At 38.6% G+C, this 21,651-nt stretch overlaps 1 protein-coding gene across 3 annotated transcripts; it reads right to left on the bottom strand.

Moving 5' to 3' along the window:
* Positions 1-1,753: 1,753 nt before the first annotated feature.
* On the bottom strand, positions 1,754-16,194 carry slc49a3 (solute carrier family 49 member 3). Of its 3 annotated transcripts, XM_088632272.1 has the most exons (11): positions 16,104-16,194; positions 15,662-15,876; positions 9,200-9,358; positions 8,301-8,520; positions 7,682-7,758; positions 7,219-7,356; positions 6,213-6,329; positions 5,361-5,513; positions 4,867-5,024; positions 4,035-4,147; positions 1,754-3,491 (listed from the first exon to the last, which is right to left on the bottom strand). In XM_088632272.1, exons 2-11 carry the CDS (start codon positions 15,809-15,811, stop codon positions 3,298-3,300), a joined length of 1,479 nt encoding a protein of 492 aa, XP_088488398.1. In that variant the 5' UTR covers positions 15,812-15,876; positions 16,104-16,194; the 3' UTR covers positions 1,754-3,297. The 3 variants fall into 3 exon arrangements, with proteins under 3 accessions (XP_088488398.1, XP_088488389.1, XP_088488408.1); XM_088632263.1 differs by lacking the exon at positions 16,104-16,194 and having other exon boundaries at positions 15,662-16,097; XM_088632282.1 differs by lacking the exon at positions 16,104-16,194 and having other exon boundaries at positions 9,200-9,258; positions 15,662-15,801.
* Positions 16,195-21,651: the final 5,457 nt, after the last annotated feature.

Genomic DNA, 21,651 nt, shown 5'->3' with positions numbered 1-21,651 from the left:
GGAGAGAGGCTTGGGGTTAGAGCACAGAGTCAGCCCTTTATACAGTGTCCCTGGAGCAGTTTGAGTTAAGGGCCTTGCTCAGGGACCCAACATCATAGGATTCCTCTGTCAGCTGGAGGATATGAACCAGCAACCTTCCAGCCACAGGCACAGCACCTTAGCCATGGAGCCACCACACCACCCTAATGTAGTGTCTGTTCATTACCAATTGATCACCAATCACTTCTGACTAAAAAGCTTTAAAGTGAGCAAATTCTTAATTAGCAAGTGGAGGAGAGACTGCATAAAGTTCTGTGCTCTGAAGTTGTTGTAAACAATGGACTTTAAAGGATTTTTGAAACCATCATTTGAGTGCAAAGAAAAACAGCAGAACACCAAGCAGATAAGTTACAGGCACCAATTATTACTGATGATTTAAGGCCCAGTCAGAACCAAAACTAGGAGACACAGAGGTAATACAGGATTGGAATCAGAACTAGTTAAATGAATGTTCAATTAAGCAGATGGAGGAAAAAATTGGCAAAGCACCATATTTCCAGTGAACTATTGGCAGCTGCATTACCACCCTGTAGCCTAATCATGTCAGTTCTCAAAAACATAGAAAAACTGGCCTCAGTAAGTATTGTAATCAGAGCTCTGCCAGCAGGCATATAACTCTGCAACTCACAACTGGAAACCCACTGAAGCTAAGCAAGTATGAGCCTGGTTAGTACCTGGATAGGAGACCTCCTGGGAAAAACTAAGGTTGCTGCTGGAAGAGGTGTTATTGGGGCCAGCAGGAGGCACTCACCCTGTGGTCCATGTGGGTCCTAATGCCCCAGTAGATTGACGGGGACACTATACTGTAAACTGGTGCTGTCCTTCAGATGAGACATAAAACCAAGGTCCTGACTCTCTGTGGTCATTAACAATCCCAGGATGTTTCTCGAAAAGAGTAGGGGTGTAACCCTGGCATCCTGGCCAAGTTTCCTATTGGGCCTCCTTATAATCCCCATCTATGAATTGGCTTCATTACTCTGCTCTCCTCTCCACTGATAGCTGATGTGTGGTGGATGCTGCACATTGGTGGTGGTGGAGGGGAGTCCCCATTACCTGTAAAGCGCTTTGAGTGGAGTGTCCAGAAAAGCGCTATATAAGTGTAAGCAATTATTATTATTATCTCCAAGGAAATTCAGATTCTTGCTGTAAGTAGCGTTGGTGGAGCAGTAGATGGCACTGTTCCCTCTGAACCACAATTTCTAAATCAATGACCTAGTATGGTTACAGAGAACGCCACAGAAGGTTTTGCCTGTCCTTAGTATAAGATATTAGACCGAGGTCCTGACTACCTTGTCATAAAAGGATTCCATTGCATTTTTTTAAATTGTTTTTTTTCCAGTGTCCTGGCTTTACACCACTCTGGGTTTGTAGAATCTGCTTTTCCTGATATTCCCCCTTAATTCAATTAGTAAAGCAATTTCTCACTTCCCATTCTGATCTGTTGTGTAGTGGTGTTCCTGACACAATGGCTGCCAAGAGTCTTCCAGTCGGGTGCTTCCGAGGTGAAGTAGGTCCTCTTTTGGGACATGTTTTGGGATTCTTTTGAGGTGAAGAACACTACATAAATATAAGTAATTATTCAAGTAAATAAGATATGTAATAAGGAACATTTTGCATAAGATTTACTTATTATGAACATGGATTAGTGATTATTTTAGCAGCAGAACATGGTCCTTTCGAATACAGTACTTTCACATAATATAACACAAGCTGGTAGTTTTTCAAAAAGTATAAAATGTATTAAACATTAGTAATAAAAAGTTACAAAAAATACAGCTTTGATTTGTAATTGTTTGAACTCCAGAATCTGAGAAGCAAAGATCACGGTAACCTGAGGGTAACCTTTCACCAACATTTCTGAGACTGTACCTTATCATGTCAGATTCCTTAAAATCTATGTATTAGAACTGAACCAATAATTAAACTACAGTTGACTCATCAGGTTTGGCTAATGCAAACTGAATTGTTTACAAAGGCTACGTTGTTACACTACGGTGTTTTACTTTTCAGAAGTAATATGAAATTAATGAATTCAGAACTCAATTAAGATGGAGACATATGTTTAGATTTAAAACTTTTGTTATGCAGGACTTGAAGTAAACATTAATCTTTTCTGAGAAGCCTTCCATCTGAAAGATAAAGCTCCTTGTGTTGATTGAGGAAACACATGCCCTCAAATAACTAAAACTCTTTTAGAGGAGGAAAAGGTAGGCTGCTATATTTTCTTCACAGCTCCTGTGAATCCATTCCATTTGAAGACCCATGCAAGATGGAAACAAGATGCTCAGTAGGGCAGTATAGTGTTTCCTAATAAATCACCATGCCTAAAATATTTTAAGAAATCAATACAATCACTGCTTCAAATACATTTGTACATAGTTTGTTACTTCCAACATTTTAAGCAGTTGTTTCTACATATATTATTGCAAATTCACTTAAAGATGGATAATATAATTATTATTGCAGTGTAACAATGTTATTCGGGAGAAGCTGTGGTGAACACCAGTAAAAGTCAACGTCCCATCTGAGGGAGTGGAGGCACCAGTTTGAGGTTACTGAAAACCAAAAAGAAAACAAAAAGGAAAAAAGAAAAATGCACCACTTTGAACAGCGGCGTCCAGGCTGGACTGTCCCTAACTAGCGGGGTCCAGCCTGGGGGAAAAAGAATTTCTTGGAACAGTGGGATCTAGTCTGGACCATCCCTATTTGGTGAAGAAAGGGAGCGCAAGGTCAAAAACAAAAGGAACTCAACCCGCCCCAGTGGAGATACATGGCGGGAAAAGGGAGGGAAAACGCAACCTGCCCCGGTGGGAGACAGGCGGCGGGACAGGAGAAAAGAAAAAGAAAAGAAAATGATGCAAAAACGACGGCCTCAACACTCTCATCACAATCCCCTGCGGACCTATCCCTGGCATTCTCCCCTTGCGGGGGTTGCTCGTCTTTCTGGGGAAGTGCTCAGTGTGTCTTAAAGGGCCCCGACAGCTGTGGCTCGTCCTTAGTTAAAGCACAGCTGCCACCCAGAGCTCCACCTCCACGCTGAACACACCCCCACGTAAAACCACATGCAGGTTTACAGTTACCAACACGTACGGTATGTTACAAATTTAGGAAGAAATACAAACAAAATTGTATGCATTTTTGAAATCATGCCACACAGCACTACACCTTTTAGATAAAAGAAAATATATAAACAAATGTACTATTTTCCTATATCAGATTTCTGTAATGACACAATAGATTTGGATGCAGAATTCTTTGCTAAAGCCTGGGAGACTGGTTGTCTGTAGAAGTCACTCCTGACTCTCCTTCATTAACAGCCTCATCCTTCAGCTCATTGCTATTCCCTTCAAACACTGCTTCTTCTGCTTTCAGCCTTTTGTATTCTGTGTGGAAGAAGATGACAAAATAGCAGGTTCCCACACAGCATAAAGCTGCCATCACCAGAGCTGGCACTGCAAGAGAATGAGAAACACTAAGTGGCAACGTGTGCATTACTCCTTGAAGACCCGTAAAAGAACTGCAGAATGTTAAGACCTTAGGCTATTTAAAATCACATCTGCTTTATTTAAAACCACTGTGGAAAGAGTCAGTTCTGCAACAGCTGTTCCTCTTTCTTGTTTTTTGAACTGAGATTTAAAAATGTTAGTATGCAGCCCACTATACACATGACAACCAAGTGCTTTGGAACCTTTGGATTCCCAAAATTCAATTCTGTGGTTTTTGACACACTTTAATTATATCTTTTTGACTAGCTCCCTATTCTCCATATTGTTATCTGAAACATCATGTATTTCCACAGTTTTTCTTACCGTACATCATCTTGTTTCAAAATTTGAATGTTGTAGTATCATGCTGCACTTTTAGGTGCTAAAAGCATTTTCTCAAAGGTTTATCTGCACCATCAGGTCAGCTCTAACTGTAATGATGATAAAAAAGATCAGCCAAAAGGTTTCTGATATTTTAATTTGACAAAGGTCTAAGACTGTGCATTTTACCTTTCCAGCTCAAGGCAGAATTATCTCCTAGTGCACAGGCTGAATAAGGCAGATCTGCAAGTGGCTTAGTCAGCAGCTGTAACACGATAATGAAGACAATGGACTGGATTTGTCTGCAATGAGATGCATTAGGAAGGAATTAAAACATTTCGCTCATTTTATTCTAATTACATCAGTTCTGATTTGCTAAGTACAAAGACTGTGATGTAAGAGTCAATGTAATGTCCAAAACTAAAGAGTTAAGACTTAGGCCGTGTCCCAAAAGCCACACTAAAGCTCTAGTATCAACACATGAATATTTTATTCAGGCAACTTCCCACAGCTGTGATGGGTTAGAATATGAAACATCACAATTTTGCAAGGAATTTGGGGTAATTCCCTTCAGAGATGTCAGCTCCTATGCGGACATATCAGAAGGGTTAGAGGGTTAATTGAAACACAATTTAGAAAATGTGACACCCTAAGCCTTTGCCGATCCAAGCAGAAACATGCATGTGAAAGACATGAGACTGCAAGTACGGATATTAGGACACGTCGTTGGTCTAGTTGCACAGACAATTATAACAATTCAAAAAGTGCTTTACACATAGAAGAAAACCCACTTAAACAACCAGTGAAATAAAGAGAAATGTGTGCAATCTAAAGACCCAGGGAGAGGCAAACCTTTTGCAAAAAGACTTCTTTGTAAACTCCACAGATAAGTCAGAATGAGATTCTAATTTTCATTTTTTGCTTTGTGAAGAGAAGACATAAATATTATAGGCTTAAAGCTATCCCTTTTAAACTATCACTTTGAATAAATGTCTAAAATCTTGGAAGAGACCTTCTTTACCCAGATATGAAAATGAGTCCTGCAGATGTTGCCTCTCCAACGGGATAGGAACTCTCTACTGATAATTCCATGGCAATGGGATACACTGAGAATCCAAACAAGCCAAAAAGAGAGCAAACAGCTGCCACCGCATAGCTCTGTTGTTCCATCTGAGATACCTGTTGGTCGAACAAAAGCAAGGAAAACATCGACAGGAAAGATCCCATAAATGCATACTTCTCGCTCAGTCATCCATACTACCATTAGGGTGTTTTAGCAAAACTTCGGAAGTTGAACAGCATGGATTTAATTTTGTGATTCTCAGGTTGTAGGACTAATCTGAGCAGATCTGCACTCTGACTAGGGAAGCTCATTGAGTGTAGAACTGCCAATTTTGTGTCATAAAATTTTCATTTCTAAAATATTGTACAGCAAGTATGTGCGGGTACCAACTTTTTAAAATACAAATCCATAAAAAGGAATTAACTAATATGTTCATTTCAAACTCAACTTACCACAGCAAACACAATGCAGGCCAGTGAGGAAAGACACATGTTGATTTTGGTGACTTCTATGAAATTCTTTGTCCTGTCTACGTACATCCCAAAAACAAAAGCTCCCAGTATACCAAACACAATAAAGAGGGCACCACAAAGTCCTGCAAATTCCTGTTTAATGAAATAAAGGCAGTCATTCATTCCGTATTTCTTGTATCAGCATTTTACCACGTCAGTACTTAACAGCTCAGGAGATCATGAGGTTATAAATGTACTGAATTTTCTAACAATGTTTTATATGTCTTCAGTAATCAGTATGATTTCCTTTTTCAGTTTTGAATTGTTGATTATTTTCTTCCTTTTTATGTACCCTCACTATGGAATAATTGATTGCAAGTCAGACGTATTCACTTCTACCTTGGAGCTACTTTACAACACTTCCTAATGTAAAATTACATCCAACCACTGAAACATACACCATCAAGTCACCCACTTGTTTTTCACATTGTGAGCTCTGATGGCAGATCTAAGGTATCAGAGCCAACTTTTACTGTTCATACTGCACGTTTACAGGCACCAAGCAAACCAGAGGCTGCTGTTGTACAGAAAGGCAAGAATATAATAGTTGTGAACAAACCCAACCAAATCTCAAAACAACTGGCTAGTTAAAGTAACAGTGGACTTAAAAAACAGGTTATATTCATTAAGTGATTTCTGCATTATAGGGTCTGGCTTCTGCTCTAAATGTGCCTTTTCATTCTGGTAAGTCTGTTCTGATTAGTGTGCCTGCAGCCTTCCTTCACAGTGGACCAAGAATACTGTTAAACTGTAAGTCTGAGATACTGATGTTTGGATCCTTTATTTACTTACATTTGAGTATCCTTTAACGCATAGCATTTGCTCCAGCAGTGTGGAAAAGCAAGTGAAAATGGCAATCCCACAGCCGAAACACAGCAGAAGAATCATGTATGCTTTGTTCTTTAGCAGCTGCAGACAAAGAGCAGATAGAAGAATGTTGTTCAGCATCAAGTTCTGTTTGTGCAAGCCTGGCTCACTCCTACTTTCCCTTCAGCCTAAACAAAGACAGAACCTTAGGTAAGCTACAGTACATGCTCTTAAAGTCATATTAGCACCATCACCTACATATCCCACTCCCCAACAAAGATGTTAATTGTGAAAACACAGCACTGTAACATATTGTAAGCGCTCAATCACTTGAATCAGCACATGATATGTATTCTGAAAAAAAGTGTTTTTGTCATTTTATTTTTTAAATCAAATCTGATGATGCAGTTTCACTGATACAAATGATAGAAATAAATAGAATTTGCTTGAAGTGTTCTGCCGAGACAATTGCTTATGGGATTGTATTAGTTTACACAATTTCATATCTTCATATATTGCTGCCTTTCTTCTGGAATCAAAAGTTTAGTTTCCAAAAATTAGGAAATATTTTTACCTGTTACTCTTCCAGTTTCTTCTAGAGGTAAAAAAAGGTTTGCCAAAATGTACTTATTTAAAACTGATATTATGAGTTAGATTTATATCATTACTAAGTAATACTTACTGCATGTTTTTAGTAATACTAGTGATACGTATGCTATTGCTATTGCTATTAGTAATACTTTACAAAAAATGAGTACGATTATGAATCATGAACACCAAGTGTTTCTACAGACACTTCTGAGAAAAACAGGAACCAGAAACATGACAGAGCTCTTTCCCAAACATCTCAGAATGTTCAGAGAACTACTAGAGACATCCGAAACTGATCTGAATGAAACACCTAATTCAAATTACCAAAACGTTATCATCATCTTTCTCTTATCACAGTAGAGCAGACATTCAGGATTACATCCATTTTTTAACTCTTTACCAGATTTATTCCTGCAAAAAATGGCTCCGAACTGGATATTTCAGCACTGGCAGAAGGGGGTGTCGGGGGAACGCTGTCTCGGATGCCCAGTGTTGCTAGGAGACAGACAATGGAAGCTGGAATAGTATAAATTCCCAGCTACAACCCAAAAAAAAACATTTCAAATTAATTTTAGATTAATCAGCACAAAATCACTGTATTAAAAATATTTTCACAATGAACAGTAAAATATAAGTGGTTAATTTTAGGAAACAATTTGGTCAGAAAGATGATAGATAAAGTTGATTTTGCATTAATATGAGTCATATGAGTTAGACTTAGTTTCAGCTTAGTTCAGCTTCAGGTTTGTGTAGAAGGAAAAAAGTTAAAGAAATAATCCTTTTTTCAGGGATGACATCTCTACCCCAGAATATCTGATTTCCTTTTGTGAAAGTGTCAGTTTTTTCCCCAACAATGCACTCACCAATAACGGAATTTCATTTTTGTCCTTAACAATCAAAGGAGAAATGATGTTTGCAAGCAGAATTCCCAGAGGGTTTGCTGCAACAAAAATAAAAAATGGAAACTATGTGATATGATTTAACATATTGTCACACATATTATTTTACCCTAGATATAAATTTAAATTGTGTTTTTACTCTGTATTTTACTGTACAGAAATACAAACCTCGGACATCACAGCAGTCTTAGGTGAAATTGCAATTTGGTAAATGTACAGTACAGTATCAGTATATACATTTCAATATATTAATATCAATATGATGATAAATACAAGGTCCCATATTATAGAGAATTATAGAAATACAGATAGAGTGGTCTATATTTGGCCATTTCTTAGCTGCCAATGTATTAACTGCAGCTTCTTATTAAAGTTCCCATTTGTAATTTAAAGAGTTTAAGTCTGAGTTGGTCTTTGATCATTTGTGGAAGTAGGTTTTAAGCCATTTTATTACTTCCAGGCAGGTGTTTATGGATCAAAGATGCTTTATTTCACAGTGGTAGACACTCTTCAAATTGGACTGCATTGACTAGAAGATATCACAGCCACTTTCCTGGCATCAAAACATTCCTCAGTCACTTACACATGGAGGCGAGCATATTGGCAGTGGCTCTCTGGTGTTCTGGAAACCAGAGTGCTGCCATTTTGGTGGGCGAGAAGATGACCAGTGGCTGAGCCAGAGCACACAGGCTCTGTCCACCCATCAGCATGGGGTAGTTTCCAAGGGTGTAAGGGGTAAGCCCCAGAATGCTGACGAGGCGAAGGATACTCCCGGACATGTTAAGCCAGGAGCTGAGTATCAGCTGCAGCCCAAGAGGATGGAGGACACAAAATGATAGATAATTAAGAAAACAATCACCCCTGGGACTTCCTGCATTCACATGACTCTCTGCACCAAGCAAACACCTAAAATTCCTTCTGACAATACCTTAAGTTTTAAATTTACTGTATGAGACAATCACCTATTAACAATTATTTCAACTAAAACGAACGTAACCCAGTATTAAATTACTATTTAAGCTGCTTTTTATTAAAAATGATTACACACATATTCCCCTACTGAAGTGCAGCTCTGCTGCAAAATGTTAACAGAGGTAGAAATCATAGATGAGAACTTGCTACCTTGGATGATTGATTTGAACAGAAGCAATTTCTTGGTTAACATATAGAAGAAAGGAATTGAGAAATACTGCATTTAATTTCATTTCCTTTTTGCTCATTAGCTAGAATGAGCTTTCTGTAGTGGTGACAACACTATAGATGCACAACATAAAAAGTAAGATCTCGTTCATATAGCAACAATACTTTATATTATTTCATAGGAAATAAAATGCTTTACAATTTTGTTCATAAATAAAGCAGCCAATAAGACTGCACAAATTAAGTGTAAACAGAGAGCATGATGCAAAATTAAGTTAGACTCATACATTTAAAAAGACACTGCAGTAACAGCTCGCAGATATAGCATTTTCTAAAACTCACCGACATTCGCAGTCCTAAAGTGTCAAGCATCCATGTTGTTCCAAAGCTCACAGGAATGGCTACAACCATGTAAACAAGTGACAGCCAGTTAATCTGATCCAGAGTGGCATGAAAAAACTGGGCTGTCTGGTCAGCAACTGGAGCAAAACTCAACCATAGCTGAAAACAGAGACACAGCTATCATTTGAGAACAGAAAGACAACCAGCTTCTGAAATACAGATCAATATAACAAGTGTTAAAGTAATACCCAAACACATACATAGAATATAAAAAGACATTGGCTGATTTAGGTATTACAGCAAACAAGAGTGAACTCTGCCCCAGCTTCTACCTCTTGAGAGGTTCTGAAAAGTAGTCAGAAAGATTAGATTAGAGTTTAAGCATAACAAGAAGTTACACTTAAGTGAAGAAATAAACCTGAATAAGGAGTAATGGACCAAACAAATAGATTTCTAAAATATTTTGTAATAGATCCAAAGGGCATTTTATACAAAAATATTGCGATATACGAGTTCTTGTTTGTCACACCACAGATTTCAGCACACCAACAAAATTGTATTCTTAGTTACATAGTAATGCAAGCTAACGTTTTCTAAGATATTTTTGAACAGATTTCCCTTTCTAATCTTCTGCTTCCCCTTTCATATTTAATATTGTGTGGTATGGTCAGTCACCTGAATTGCAGAACTACAGCTGACACCAGATTTCTGCACCGAGCAGAATTTCTCAGAGAGCAGGAAGAAGCACTAGTTGTGTTTCATAATTTCATGTGATGTGGGCACGCTAGATATACCAAGTACTCTTCCTTTGCATCTGCACAATAAAAGTGTAAGCAGAGTGCTGCATGATGCAAACGTTTAGCAATACTGTTTATACTGTCTTTATACTGTTGGGAGGGGCTTTTTAGAGACAAATAAATGACAATTTAGAGACAATAGTCAACATCTAGGTAGTGTCAACATTTGCAGTTCTCAGGAGATTCAAATCAAGAAAGGAAGTGAGCTGTTTATTGAGTTTATTGAGACAGGAATTGTCTGGTGTCCCTTGGTTAATTAAGTTCCAGGCAAGTGATTAAGAGTCAGAGGATAAAAAGAGAGGAGAGTGGAGACAGAGCAGAGAGAAGAAACAGTGTCTGGAAGGATGTCCTTGTTCCGATCAGCTTTTAAGACTACAAAATGAGTATTTGAACCTTGTGAAGAGATCATGGCATTCTGTTGTTTTAAGAAAACTGATTTCCTTTATAAAGAATCCCTAGGTTATAAATAGTCTCTTCTAGTTAGTGGATGCATTTTTTTAGACTATGGATAGGTTCCCAGTAACTTTGTAGCATCCAGATATATATAGAGAGATTCAACTGTAGGTCATATTCTATTTGGTTTAGAAGGCAGGTTTATCATATTTTTTTGGCCTGTTAGATATTATATAGAATTTGAATATTTTGGTTGGTCAGGATGTAGGCCTCCAAGACATAAACAGAGAAACTTGTAGAGTGACTTGTATGTTATATTTTGTGTTACGTGTTCTAACTGTGTGTTAATGTCATTATTAATAAATATTTGTTTAACCTGGTGTGCTGATTTATTACTCTTTTCGTCAAAGCTGTGCCAGGGAACGAACATCTCAAATGTTTCTAATTATACCAATTCCTCTGGTTTATTTTTGTCAATCTTTACAATTTGGGGGTTATGATTATTTATTTTACTTATTGATTATTCCACAAGGCCATTTTCACCATTCACCTTTTTGTAACCCCTTATTTATAACAATTTTATAACTTTTAAAAATGTTAACATTTAATAATAACATTTTAAAATACACTGCTAATTTTGCACTTTAATACATATATTCTGTAATACCAGAGTAAGATATAATCTATGTATCTATTTACTGTTATCAAAGTTTCTAAAACCACCACAGTTTTCAGGACAAAACCTATGTTATTGTAAGTGTCTGTCTGGACATGAACAAGCTTTCTGGAAACGTAATTCAACAACAGTTTAACACCTATGCAAACAAGCAATTTGCCTTTGAGAATCATTTTATGCATCATTTGTTTTGCCGCGAGTACCTGTGGTGCTGTGCGGAATAGCAAGTCAAGATCCAAGAGCTCTGGGTATCTCCAAGGGTATTCAGGGAGAGTCAAATGCAACAAGTGTAGGAGTAGAAAGGGCTGTCTGGGGTTTTTCAGGCAGACTGGTGTCAGGTTAAAGGCTGCCCGGGGTTTCAGGCAGACGGGGTTGACAGCAGCAGATGTGCCTGGGTCTTCCAAACTGCCAGGTAGCTCGGTGGTTCAGGCAGACCAGCGAGGCTGCCCAGTTTTCAAGCAGATATAGACTGAGTCTGGCTGCCCAGGATTTAAGTCTGGCAAGCTAAGATGCCCAGGTTCCAAGCAGAGGAGACTGACGGCTTAAGCGGTGCTTGACACAGTTCTTGACAGAGTTCTCAATCTGTATTTGGATGTAAACGGATCTGATCGCCAATGGCCGTCAGTAGCCCAATGACAGAGTGCCAAATAAGCTGTGAATCAAGCCTTTATGTGGGTGATAATTAGAGGCTTGATTAGTAGCCTCTTTAGTCAAAGATTAGTAGATTAGTAGCCTCTTTAGCCGATGATTAGTAGATTTGCTGCCTGATTGAAAGGCAACCGGACGAACAGACAAGCAGCCTGATCTCGATCTTGCAGGCTCGCCGGGTAGGTGAGCACTTGTGGGAATGCTGCCGTTGCCCATGGCAACCACAGGCTGGGAGCCACTCCCGGGCCGGGCGCGGGATCATTACATTTATGGATATGCATAAATTAATTAACAACGATTACAGACATATATGATAAATATATCCTGTAACAACGCCTTCTAAATATGGTGCCTTTACTTCTTGCTTATTTTTCTCAGCCTAATGTGGAAATAAAACATTGTTACAGCATGTATGAAAATGCATGGGGATCTTGCTGCACATAAGGGTAGAAATTGTCTCTGTAAACAATTGTACAACAATTTTATTTGCAAAAATGAAAATGAAAATTTTCTGGAAATACAAAGGAGTAAAAAATTAAATAGATTTGTATTACAGGGAAAAGTTAAATGCTTTTTTATTAAGTTTCAGTTAACTACAGTAGACCATTGAGCTAGTCTAACTGCAAAGTCACTTGATTTGACATAACCTTTAACCACAGCATTTTCATCAGATTCTCGTCTCAAAATGGCTCCTATACTAACATACAGGAAATACTTATTTTACTTTTACCAGCCACTCCTGCTTAAATAAAGGAATTAATCACAGGCCACAACCTTAGCAGCTGAGGCAAGGCATTACACTGAAATTCTCAGTTAACGAAAAAAACTATTGTATACACACATACAGCTGGCTGAAATGTATCTCAAATAAAACAAGACTACTATGCATGTTTTGGCAACAAATGGCAGGTCTTTACACAACAAGGTCAAACAGTGGTAACTACTTGTTTAAGCCATGGGGTGTGATTTTCTATTAGATAAGCCAACTTCATATGCTTTAAAAAGAAACCATTCTTGGTGAACATCAATAATTCCAAACCTCAATTTGTATACCATGTTGCATACGCATGGCAGGAATAATTACCATGAAGGACGTATTGTAATAAGAGTGGCACTGTGGTGTAGTTGTTAGTAAGACTGCTTTGCAGTACTAGGACCCTGGTTTCAATTCTGGACCTGTGGTGCTATCTCCCCTGTTTTTGTGCGGGTTTCTTCCCACAGTCCAGAAACATACTGGAAGGTTAATTGGCTTCTGGTAAAACTGGCTCTGGTGTGATTATGTCTGTCTGTCCTGTGACAGACTCGAGTCTTGTACATGGTGTATCTCACCTTGTGCCCATTGCTTGCTAGTATTGGTTATAGCTCTCCTGTGCCCCTTAATTGGAACGTTAAAGTCATTAAAAATGGATGGATGAATGGATTTATTATAACACAGCATTAAAAACAGGGATTACAATGAGTATACAAAGGGGCAGTAACTCTACAATATAATGCCAAAAACAATTAATACTCAGAATTTATAGTGTGATAGATTTATTTTGATAACCATGATGTATTATACCACTGTCAATTTTGTACGATCAAAATAATCCAAATACTAAATTAGTGAGGTTAGAGACCAGAATCTGACATACAGTATGAATTTATGAAGAAAATGACAAAGCTATAATGGAATGAGATATCAGCCTGACAAAAAGCAGAAAAGGACATAAAATTCATCAGGCAGACTTTAATGACTTTGAGGTAACCAGTTGCTTTGATTTAATAATTATAATAATAATTGCTTACACTTATATAGCGCTTTTCTGGACACTCCACTCAAAGCGCTTTACAGGTAATGGGGGCTCCCCCCCACCACCACCAATGTGCAGCATCCACCTAGATGATGCGACGGCAACCATAGTGCGCCAGAACGCTCACCACACATCAGCTATCCGTGGGGAGGAGAGCAGAGTAATGTAGCCAATTCATAGATGGGGATTATTAGGAGGCCATGATTGGTAAGGGCCAATGGGGAATTTGGCCATGACGCCGGGGTACACCCCTACTCTTTTCGAGAAACACCCTGGGATTTTTAATGACCACAGAGAGTCAGGACCTCGGTTTTACGTCTCATCCGAAGGACGGCGCCTGTTTACAGTATAGTGTCCCCATCACTATACTGGGGCATTAGGACCCACATGGACCGCAGGTTAATTTTGAGAACCCAGTTATTTGACAAAGATACAAACAATTTTCAAAAAGTACATTTTACAAGGAAATTTATGTGATAAAGTCACAAATAATTCTTAATAATTTATCTTTTTCGATAAATTATTTTTTGTTGTTAGCTTCTCCTTTGGTGGGGACTTGGTGTATCTGCCCACTAAATATTAGCCAATAGGAAGTTTTAATTTACTTCAGATTGAAGTCCATGAATGTTAGGGGCACATTTTGCTCTAAAAAGCTTCTAAAATCATCCTAGTAGTGCCGCATGTCAATCAGTGTTAATTGAATACTAGTGTACTGTGTGCAGCAGAAAGACACAAGGAGAGGAGACACTGATCCTCTTAAATGAGCATGCCAATCTAAAGGAGTATTGCTACAGCTCCATGAACTCTAGGGCAGGGATCCCCAGTCCTTTTCTTGGGGAACCACACACTTGCTGTATATGTACTCTTTACTTAACTGAATCTTTAATAGAACTAACACTGTAGATCAGAGGTTTCCAGCTGTAGACACACTGGGCCTCCTGTGGCACGACTGGGGGCCTCACCTCCAACATGTTCAAACTCAAATTAACTATTATTTGATTAATAAAAGCTTGATTTCTGGAAGTGAGTGTTAAGCCAGAATAAAGACCTGAATGTGGGAGCCCCTGATACAGGGTAGGAATCTGCAGCCCTGCTGATCTGTAGGACTGCAATGTCTTCCCAGCAGTTTTTTCAGCAGCCTTAGTCAATGAGCAGAGATGTTAACAGCATGTTAACTCCTAATTAAGAAAATGATTAATCCAATTAAGCCATTAAGAGGTGAGTACAAACCAAAACCAGAAGTCTGTGGCAATCAAGTACCAGGACCGCAAAATTCTGACCTAAGGTAATTCATCAATTGTGTTCCATGTTTACAAAGTTTATTTTAAAGTGACATGCCTACCTTAAAAGGGTAATTTACAACTATTGCATTTTCACTACATTCCAATTCAGCAAAACCTATTTATTGTCAATTGGATAGAAGATGATTTTTTTAATTGTAAACCATAATTATGTCATAATTGCACAAGTCAGAATCGAACCTAGAACCCAAGAACTGTGATCGATAACCTCCACGTCACCGTGCTGCCCTGAAACAAAGTTCTCAACGGCTCAGGTGTAAAGGGAAAAGTGGTTTGACTTGTTCTTTTATTAGCAGGGGCATCGTGTTATACCAGGACGCGAGTTCTGACAAAGTTTAAAGGACCGTCACGTGACAAAACAATCTAAAACTATCCAGGAATACTAAAGAGAGCGTCATGTGTGATTATATCAATATCAAAACTCCAGAGCAGCTGAACTTAACCCTTCACCCGAATGCGTACCCTTTTAGCTTTACAGTCATCGCCCAACCACATACCTTACTTTTAGTCAGAAGTCAGAAGTCATTCCCTACAATGGATTTGTTGAGTTCTTATCCTTTAGGATCAACCCTGATGTAATTGTTTTGCTTCTTTTCAGAATACTACACCGGATTGTAAATCTTATCTCTGGGCTACACAGTAGAATTAACCTAATAAAATCTGTAGTACATTGTTTTATGTTTTTAAGCAATCATTTGATTCCAAATCCCAAACATTTATCATAATACGCCAATAACAATAGTCAGGTTTCTCACTCGACGAGATATTGGTTGCACTTATTGATAAAAAAAATTAACTGGTTAGATTAGTTTTATTAATCCTAAAACAAAAAAAAAACTAATTTCAATACCTACCATTGAGTTAGAACTGTTGAGGATACAGATCACAAGCAGGAGGAACCATCTCCGCTTGTACACCTTATACTTCAGAAGTTTAGTCAGATCTTCATTTGGCTCGGGAACCCGTATAACATCATCACTGTCGGAATCCCCATCCTCTTCCATTCCTTCAACACGAGTCTGTCTTCTGACTCTAACCGCAGTCTCTTTCTTCTTTCAGTCACTCTGAACTGAGGAAACGAAACCAGGGCAATGATCTGAATTAATGAAAAATCTTATTTGCTAGAAAAACGATACAAAATCTTCCGTCTCCACGAGGAAGAACCAGTCTTTTAAATCGATTTTTTAAATGAAAGGAAAAATATAATCTTTTGTGATTAATGAAATGTATGCAGCTCAGTGGACTCTTCACGGCGGAAAAAACAAAAACAAAAACAAAACTGCAACCGAAGGTTACCTTAACACACTTGTCTATCTCACGGGATCTGGAGCGATGGGCAAATCGGCTGACTCGCTGCTACCACTCCCTTTGTATCGCCCAACCTGCTCCCTGTACTGTACGGTCATAGTGCCTGTCGTTTTCAACGTTTATAAACGGCACCAATCTTTTTACAATAGACTTTTTAAATTTCTTTTTTACACCTTAAATGTTCTAATTTGTAACGTGACTGTCATCATCATCATTATTATTATTATTATTTTACATGGCTTCTGATATTTTCTCGGTTTAACTTCAATTTCTACCCTGCATACTGTAAGTAATTAAATGAGTTAAAAACGAGTTGAATGAGAAAAACTAAATTTTTAAGTGACTATTCGGTCACTAATTATTTTGATATTTTGACATATTTTACATAAATAAAACTCCAGTTTAATGAATTGATGAATATTCAGCTTATTTTTTATGTACTATAATATTGATGGGTACCAACAGTGTTCTAGCAATAAAGGAGACCTCTGGGTTAAATTAGTTGTTCTTTACTGGGCTGCTGAACACCTCTGTGTTACATAAACAGCTGGCTGGAGCTAGCAGTCCTGGGCTTCTGACAGGCTGGAATCCGACTGCAGTGACTTGGAGATCTTTGTCGACTGGCAGGGAAAGCCGATTGTGGAGGAGAAGATGGTGATGTGTAATGGAGGGTGGGATTAAGAGTGTGTGAAGGCAAACAATGCAGATGGGTGGACGGTTGTGGGGAAAGATGCAACTGGATTGGTGCCGGTATTCAGGAAATTGTCAGGGTTAAGGGTTGCAAGTTTCTGGCTGCAGGTTTCGGGTTTTAGGGTTAAAACCCTATTTGAGATCAGAGCTGTCTGCTCTCTCAGATCGGAGCTGGGCATAGCACTACCAGACGCACCTCAATGTCAGAGCGCCGTTTCAGTGGTGTAACTGGGTATAAATAAGGAGACTGGAACTGGGTGATTAATTGGATGATGGGGGCTCGATTGTGGTCTGCTGGCCCCAGGAGGAATTTGGTCACTTGAGAAAATTCCCAGGGCACCTGTGGGGTTCAAACTCCCAACTCTCCTGGCATGACACTCAGTTCACAGGTGAATCACAGCCGACACTTACTCTCTGGAGAAGAAAAATAGCTGAATCTTAATTCCCATCCACCCCAGGGCTCACATCCATTCACAAATAATCAGAAATGTTACAGAAGTGTATGAAGAATGATGGCACAAGGTAGAACTCAAGGTAATAACACAAATCTAACAACAACAACATACAACATACCAAAGCTCTTGGGCTTGTGTATCCATAACATCCAAATTAATACATGAATTATCATATTTCCAGCACCTTTAGTGGTTTTATTCTTCAGGACAGGGGAGAATGCAATGGCATACAGTGCTACAATATATACTGATGGAAAAAAGAAACGCAACACCTCTCCTCCACACTCTGGCCCTCCCGTCTGCGTGGAACAGGCTGAAGAGTGACTCATCCGTGAAGAGGACCTGATGCCACTGCTGACGAGTCCATCACAGCCTCTGTCTGGCCCAAGCCAGTCAGGTGTGACGTCTAGGAGGTGTGAGCAGAGAGCCTCTGACAGGTCGCCTTGCTCTAAGGCCAGCAGCATGGAGCCTCACTGTCCTGTCACTGATGTGGGCATTGTGTCTGCCTGCAGTTTCAGCAGCAGTAAGGGTGGCAGATCTGAAATGATCTCTCAGATTGACAGTCTGTTGTGTCGGTCCTGCTGTGGTGTGGTCACATGAGGGCGACCGGATTTTGGACGGTCGTTTGTCCTGCTGATCTGCTGAAACCTTCTCTTACTCCATAGTGTCTGGAAATGCTGGCACATGACATGCCTGCCTGCAGCATGCCAGTGGCCCTCTCCCTTGCTTCTGGTGACATTTGAGGCATTATGAAATTCACAGAAAATTGACTATGTGTGGCCTTTTTCTTTCAGTGACCTAAGTTTTGAATTAAGGCCTTTTTAAAGGTGACCTGATCAGGCATTGTTCCACCTGAAAACCTTATTGGTCTCATCATTGCTGGAGCTTAATGTTAGCACACTTAAGTTCTACAACATTAGAATTTCTATCTTTCTCTGGTATTTTTCATATTTTTTCAGATAAGTAATTTAACTTGGATGTTACTCCAGTGTCATGGGTACAGTGTGTCTATTTATTTTTAACGGCCTCTGGTGGAAAGCTGGCTGATAAAGTCTTGCTAAAAATCCAGTCAGCCACATTCTCCTTAAATTAGAGTGCCCATTTACCGCTCAGTCAGAAAGCTGATGATGGCATAGCATTAATAGCATAGTGATGAAAGGTATGTGAAATGTAGGAAAATCCAATGCTTGTTATTATGTGTGGGATCAGAACCTCATTCTTTTAATGGTGGGAGGACTTGGTCTGAAAGAGGGAAGATGCTTGAATGGTAAATTACTACAGAGGAATGAATTATCATGAAGGAAAGAGATCAGACATGATGAAGGTGAACTGATACAGGTGTGTTCTGAGAGATGACTCAGACTGGAGGGACAAAAACAGACAGAGATGCAAAGCTTGACTCAGGAACCTCCAGTATTCCTGGTCCTGAGGGGCTGGTGTGTCTGCAGGTTATCTAGATCTTTTGGAAGCCCCAGCACCTGAATAGCTGAGAGAAGTAGTTAAAGCTGTCAAATTATGCCAATAAAGAGCTGATTGGGATCATTAAGAGCTGAGCTGGAATGACGACCCCTGGCTTATGTTATGACAAGCAGTGTCCAGTCCAGGTACAAAAGAGTTGCAGTTGCAGGCTTTTCTTCTAAGTCGGTTCTTAAAGACCAATACTTAAAGACTGATATCAACTCATTACTCGTTAATTTCTTTCTTTCCTGGCCCTTCATATGCTAGTGCTTTGAAAAAAGATGTAAATCTGCAGACATATCAGCCTTCGACCAGCAGCCCTGGTCCAGAAGAGCCCCGATTCAAAAGGATTAATCATTCACCATTAAATCCATGGCCACCATTGTACATATGTCAAAGTGCCTTGTGTAAATCGATGCAGAACCAATTAACCCATGGAATGTTTACATCATTTAGTACAAGTTACATGGTACAATAAAAAACAATATAATGTATAGTTATTTTCAAGTAATAAAACAAAACTATTTTCAGGTTACCCATTTTCTCAAAACTGTGAGAGGAAAAAACACTGAGTATATTTTAAAAGCAGGTAGAAAAAGCTAGTGCTGGTGATTCAAGAATGAACTCTATAAAGAATTTCCCACTTCTTATCAGTAACACCTAGTACATAGAATTTAACAGCACCCTTGGGGGGGCAAATATTCATAGACCTATCAGTGTCATTGTCTAGATATTCTGGAAAAGCAATTGAATTGGATGGTTATTACTGAAAATTCAAGTTCCCCAACTACTTGAAGAAACATGTTGATATTGTGTGCATGTTGCGGTGTTTAAAGTACATTATTTTCAATGTTATTTGAACATTTTCAATTTTATATTCAGGTGGTCTTCTTTTGACGGGCTGCAAGACAGTGAGCATCAGATTCATGGAGTATTAGTGTATCATTTTTAATAATAGTATCATTTTAAATAAATCAATGCAAAGAAGGAACCGATAATTTAACCCTAATCTCAAAGATTACATCTAAAGGCTTTGTCAGTCATAGTGCAATCTCCTGTTTAAAGTGCTGTTTGAGTTCAGTTTACAGCATTAAGTTAATTTTTTAAAACAGATTTAAAGTAGATTTAAAGATTGCAATGGTAGCATAAAAGCGGTGGCTCTGTGGTTAAGGATCTGCGCCTGTGACTGGAAGGTTGCTGGTTCAAATCCTGTGGCTGGCAAAGGAATCTTACTCTGTTGGGCCCCTGAGCAAGGCCCTTAACCCTAACTGCTCCAGGGGTGCTATACAATGGCTGCCCCTGTGCTCTGACCCCAAGCTTCTCTCCCTGTCTGTGTCTCCATGGAGAAAAGCTGGGGTATGCGAAAAGATGAATTCCTAATGCAAGAAATTGTATAGGGCTAATAAAGAAACATTATCATTATAAAGATTATTTCTACTTTTATTGAAATAGATATTACCATACAAGGACAAAGAAAGTTTGAGATCCTGGCTTTGGGAAAGGATCTCAAATGTATTCAGTGATTATGCTATCAAGTAACATCTTTTGGTTTAATTTGTATATGTTATTTTGGGTTGTTTTTGGTCTGCAAGTTTAAAAATAATTAATAATGAATATTAATAGTATATATAATTTATTAACAATGTAATTAATCTATTCTGCTAATGGAGTTTTAATTAAGTATCACACACTGCAAAATGTATATATTGTTTTGAGCATTTCTGTTGTGACACAATGCCCAGTGTGACTCACAGTTTTTTTAATTTCATTGAAAACATACAAAACCTCCTTGCAAATAGGAAGGGATCTACTTCGTCCACCACTGAGGAGCAAAGCACTCTTGGCTAAAATGTAGCAGTCATTATGTGCCAACAGCCCCACTACACAGTAGATCAGGTGGAGTGAGAAATTGCTTTAAGAAATAAATTAAGAGAACATATTATGCAGACCAGATTGAACAAACTCAAATAATAAAAAGATAATAAAAGCACAACATCAGAGTTAAAACCATTATTCTTACAAACAGTGCCATGGGATCTTTAATGATCAAGAAGTTAGGACCCTGGTTTAACTTTTCTTCAGAAGGACTACACCTTCTACAGAACTGGTTCCCGGTTGTTGTCTTCTGCTTTTTGCCCTAGCTGAGTTCTTATTCACAGGATAATTTATTTCAGATTTCAATCTAAAGGAATATTTATTACTTTGCTTTCAGTTCTTAAAGGATCAAATGGAATTTGTAATTGGTATCAAAGCTGTACCAATTTTATAGTTGCATAATTAACCGTCATTTGAGACAATGTAACTAATTGGACCTCAGCAGAAGGAAAAAATGTGGGAATATCTGATACAATGTTATTCCCACCTCAGTGTGTTCATCAAAAACAACTAGTAATAGCAGTTCAGTCAAAAGGTTGACAAGAGATTGTATAAAGTTCTATAAGTTGAAGTTATTGAAACAGTACCCTTAAAGCTAAATAAAAGTCTAAACAAGCAAGGGGATCAATAATGTTCTAATTTATTTTTTATCATCCAGGTGGATGCTGCACATTGGTGGTGGTGGAGGGGAGTCCCTATTACCTGTAAAGGGCTTTGAGTGGAATGTCCAGAAAAGCGCTATATAAGTGTAAGAAATTATTACTTGCTTTGTTTCTGAGATGTAAAAAGATCCTGAGCATATTCCACTGCCTCATAAGTAAGCACTCCTTGTAAGGCACTCCTGACTGATGAATGATACAAGCTAAGGAGTGGAATGATTAGTTACTGCTCCGTTCTAATAACATAGAGCAAAAACATTCAAATGTTAAAAGTAATTTTGTGCCTTGGTTTGGGTATTGTCTCCATCCTCTGTTCAAAAATGCAAAATATGACATAATTAGCTACTTTGCATAATTTCCTGCCAAAACATTGCCCTCACATAAAATTTGACCAACACA

Source organism: Lepisosteus platostomus, chromosome 1 (assembly GCF_059453375.1).
Source record: "Lepisosteus platostomus isolate fLepPlt1 chromosome 1, fLepPlt1.hap1, whole genome shotgun sequence".
Taxonomy (NCBI): Eukaryota; Metazoa; Chordata; class Actinopteri; order Semionotiformes; family Lepisosteidae; genus Lepisosteus; species Lepisosteus platostomus.
The sequence above is the reverse complement of the archived record's forward strand: the minus strand, read 5'-3'. Positions and strand labels throughout refer to the sequence as shown.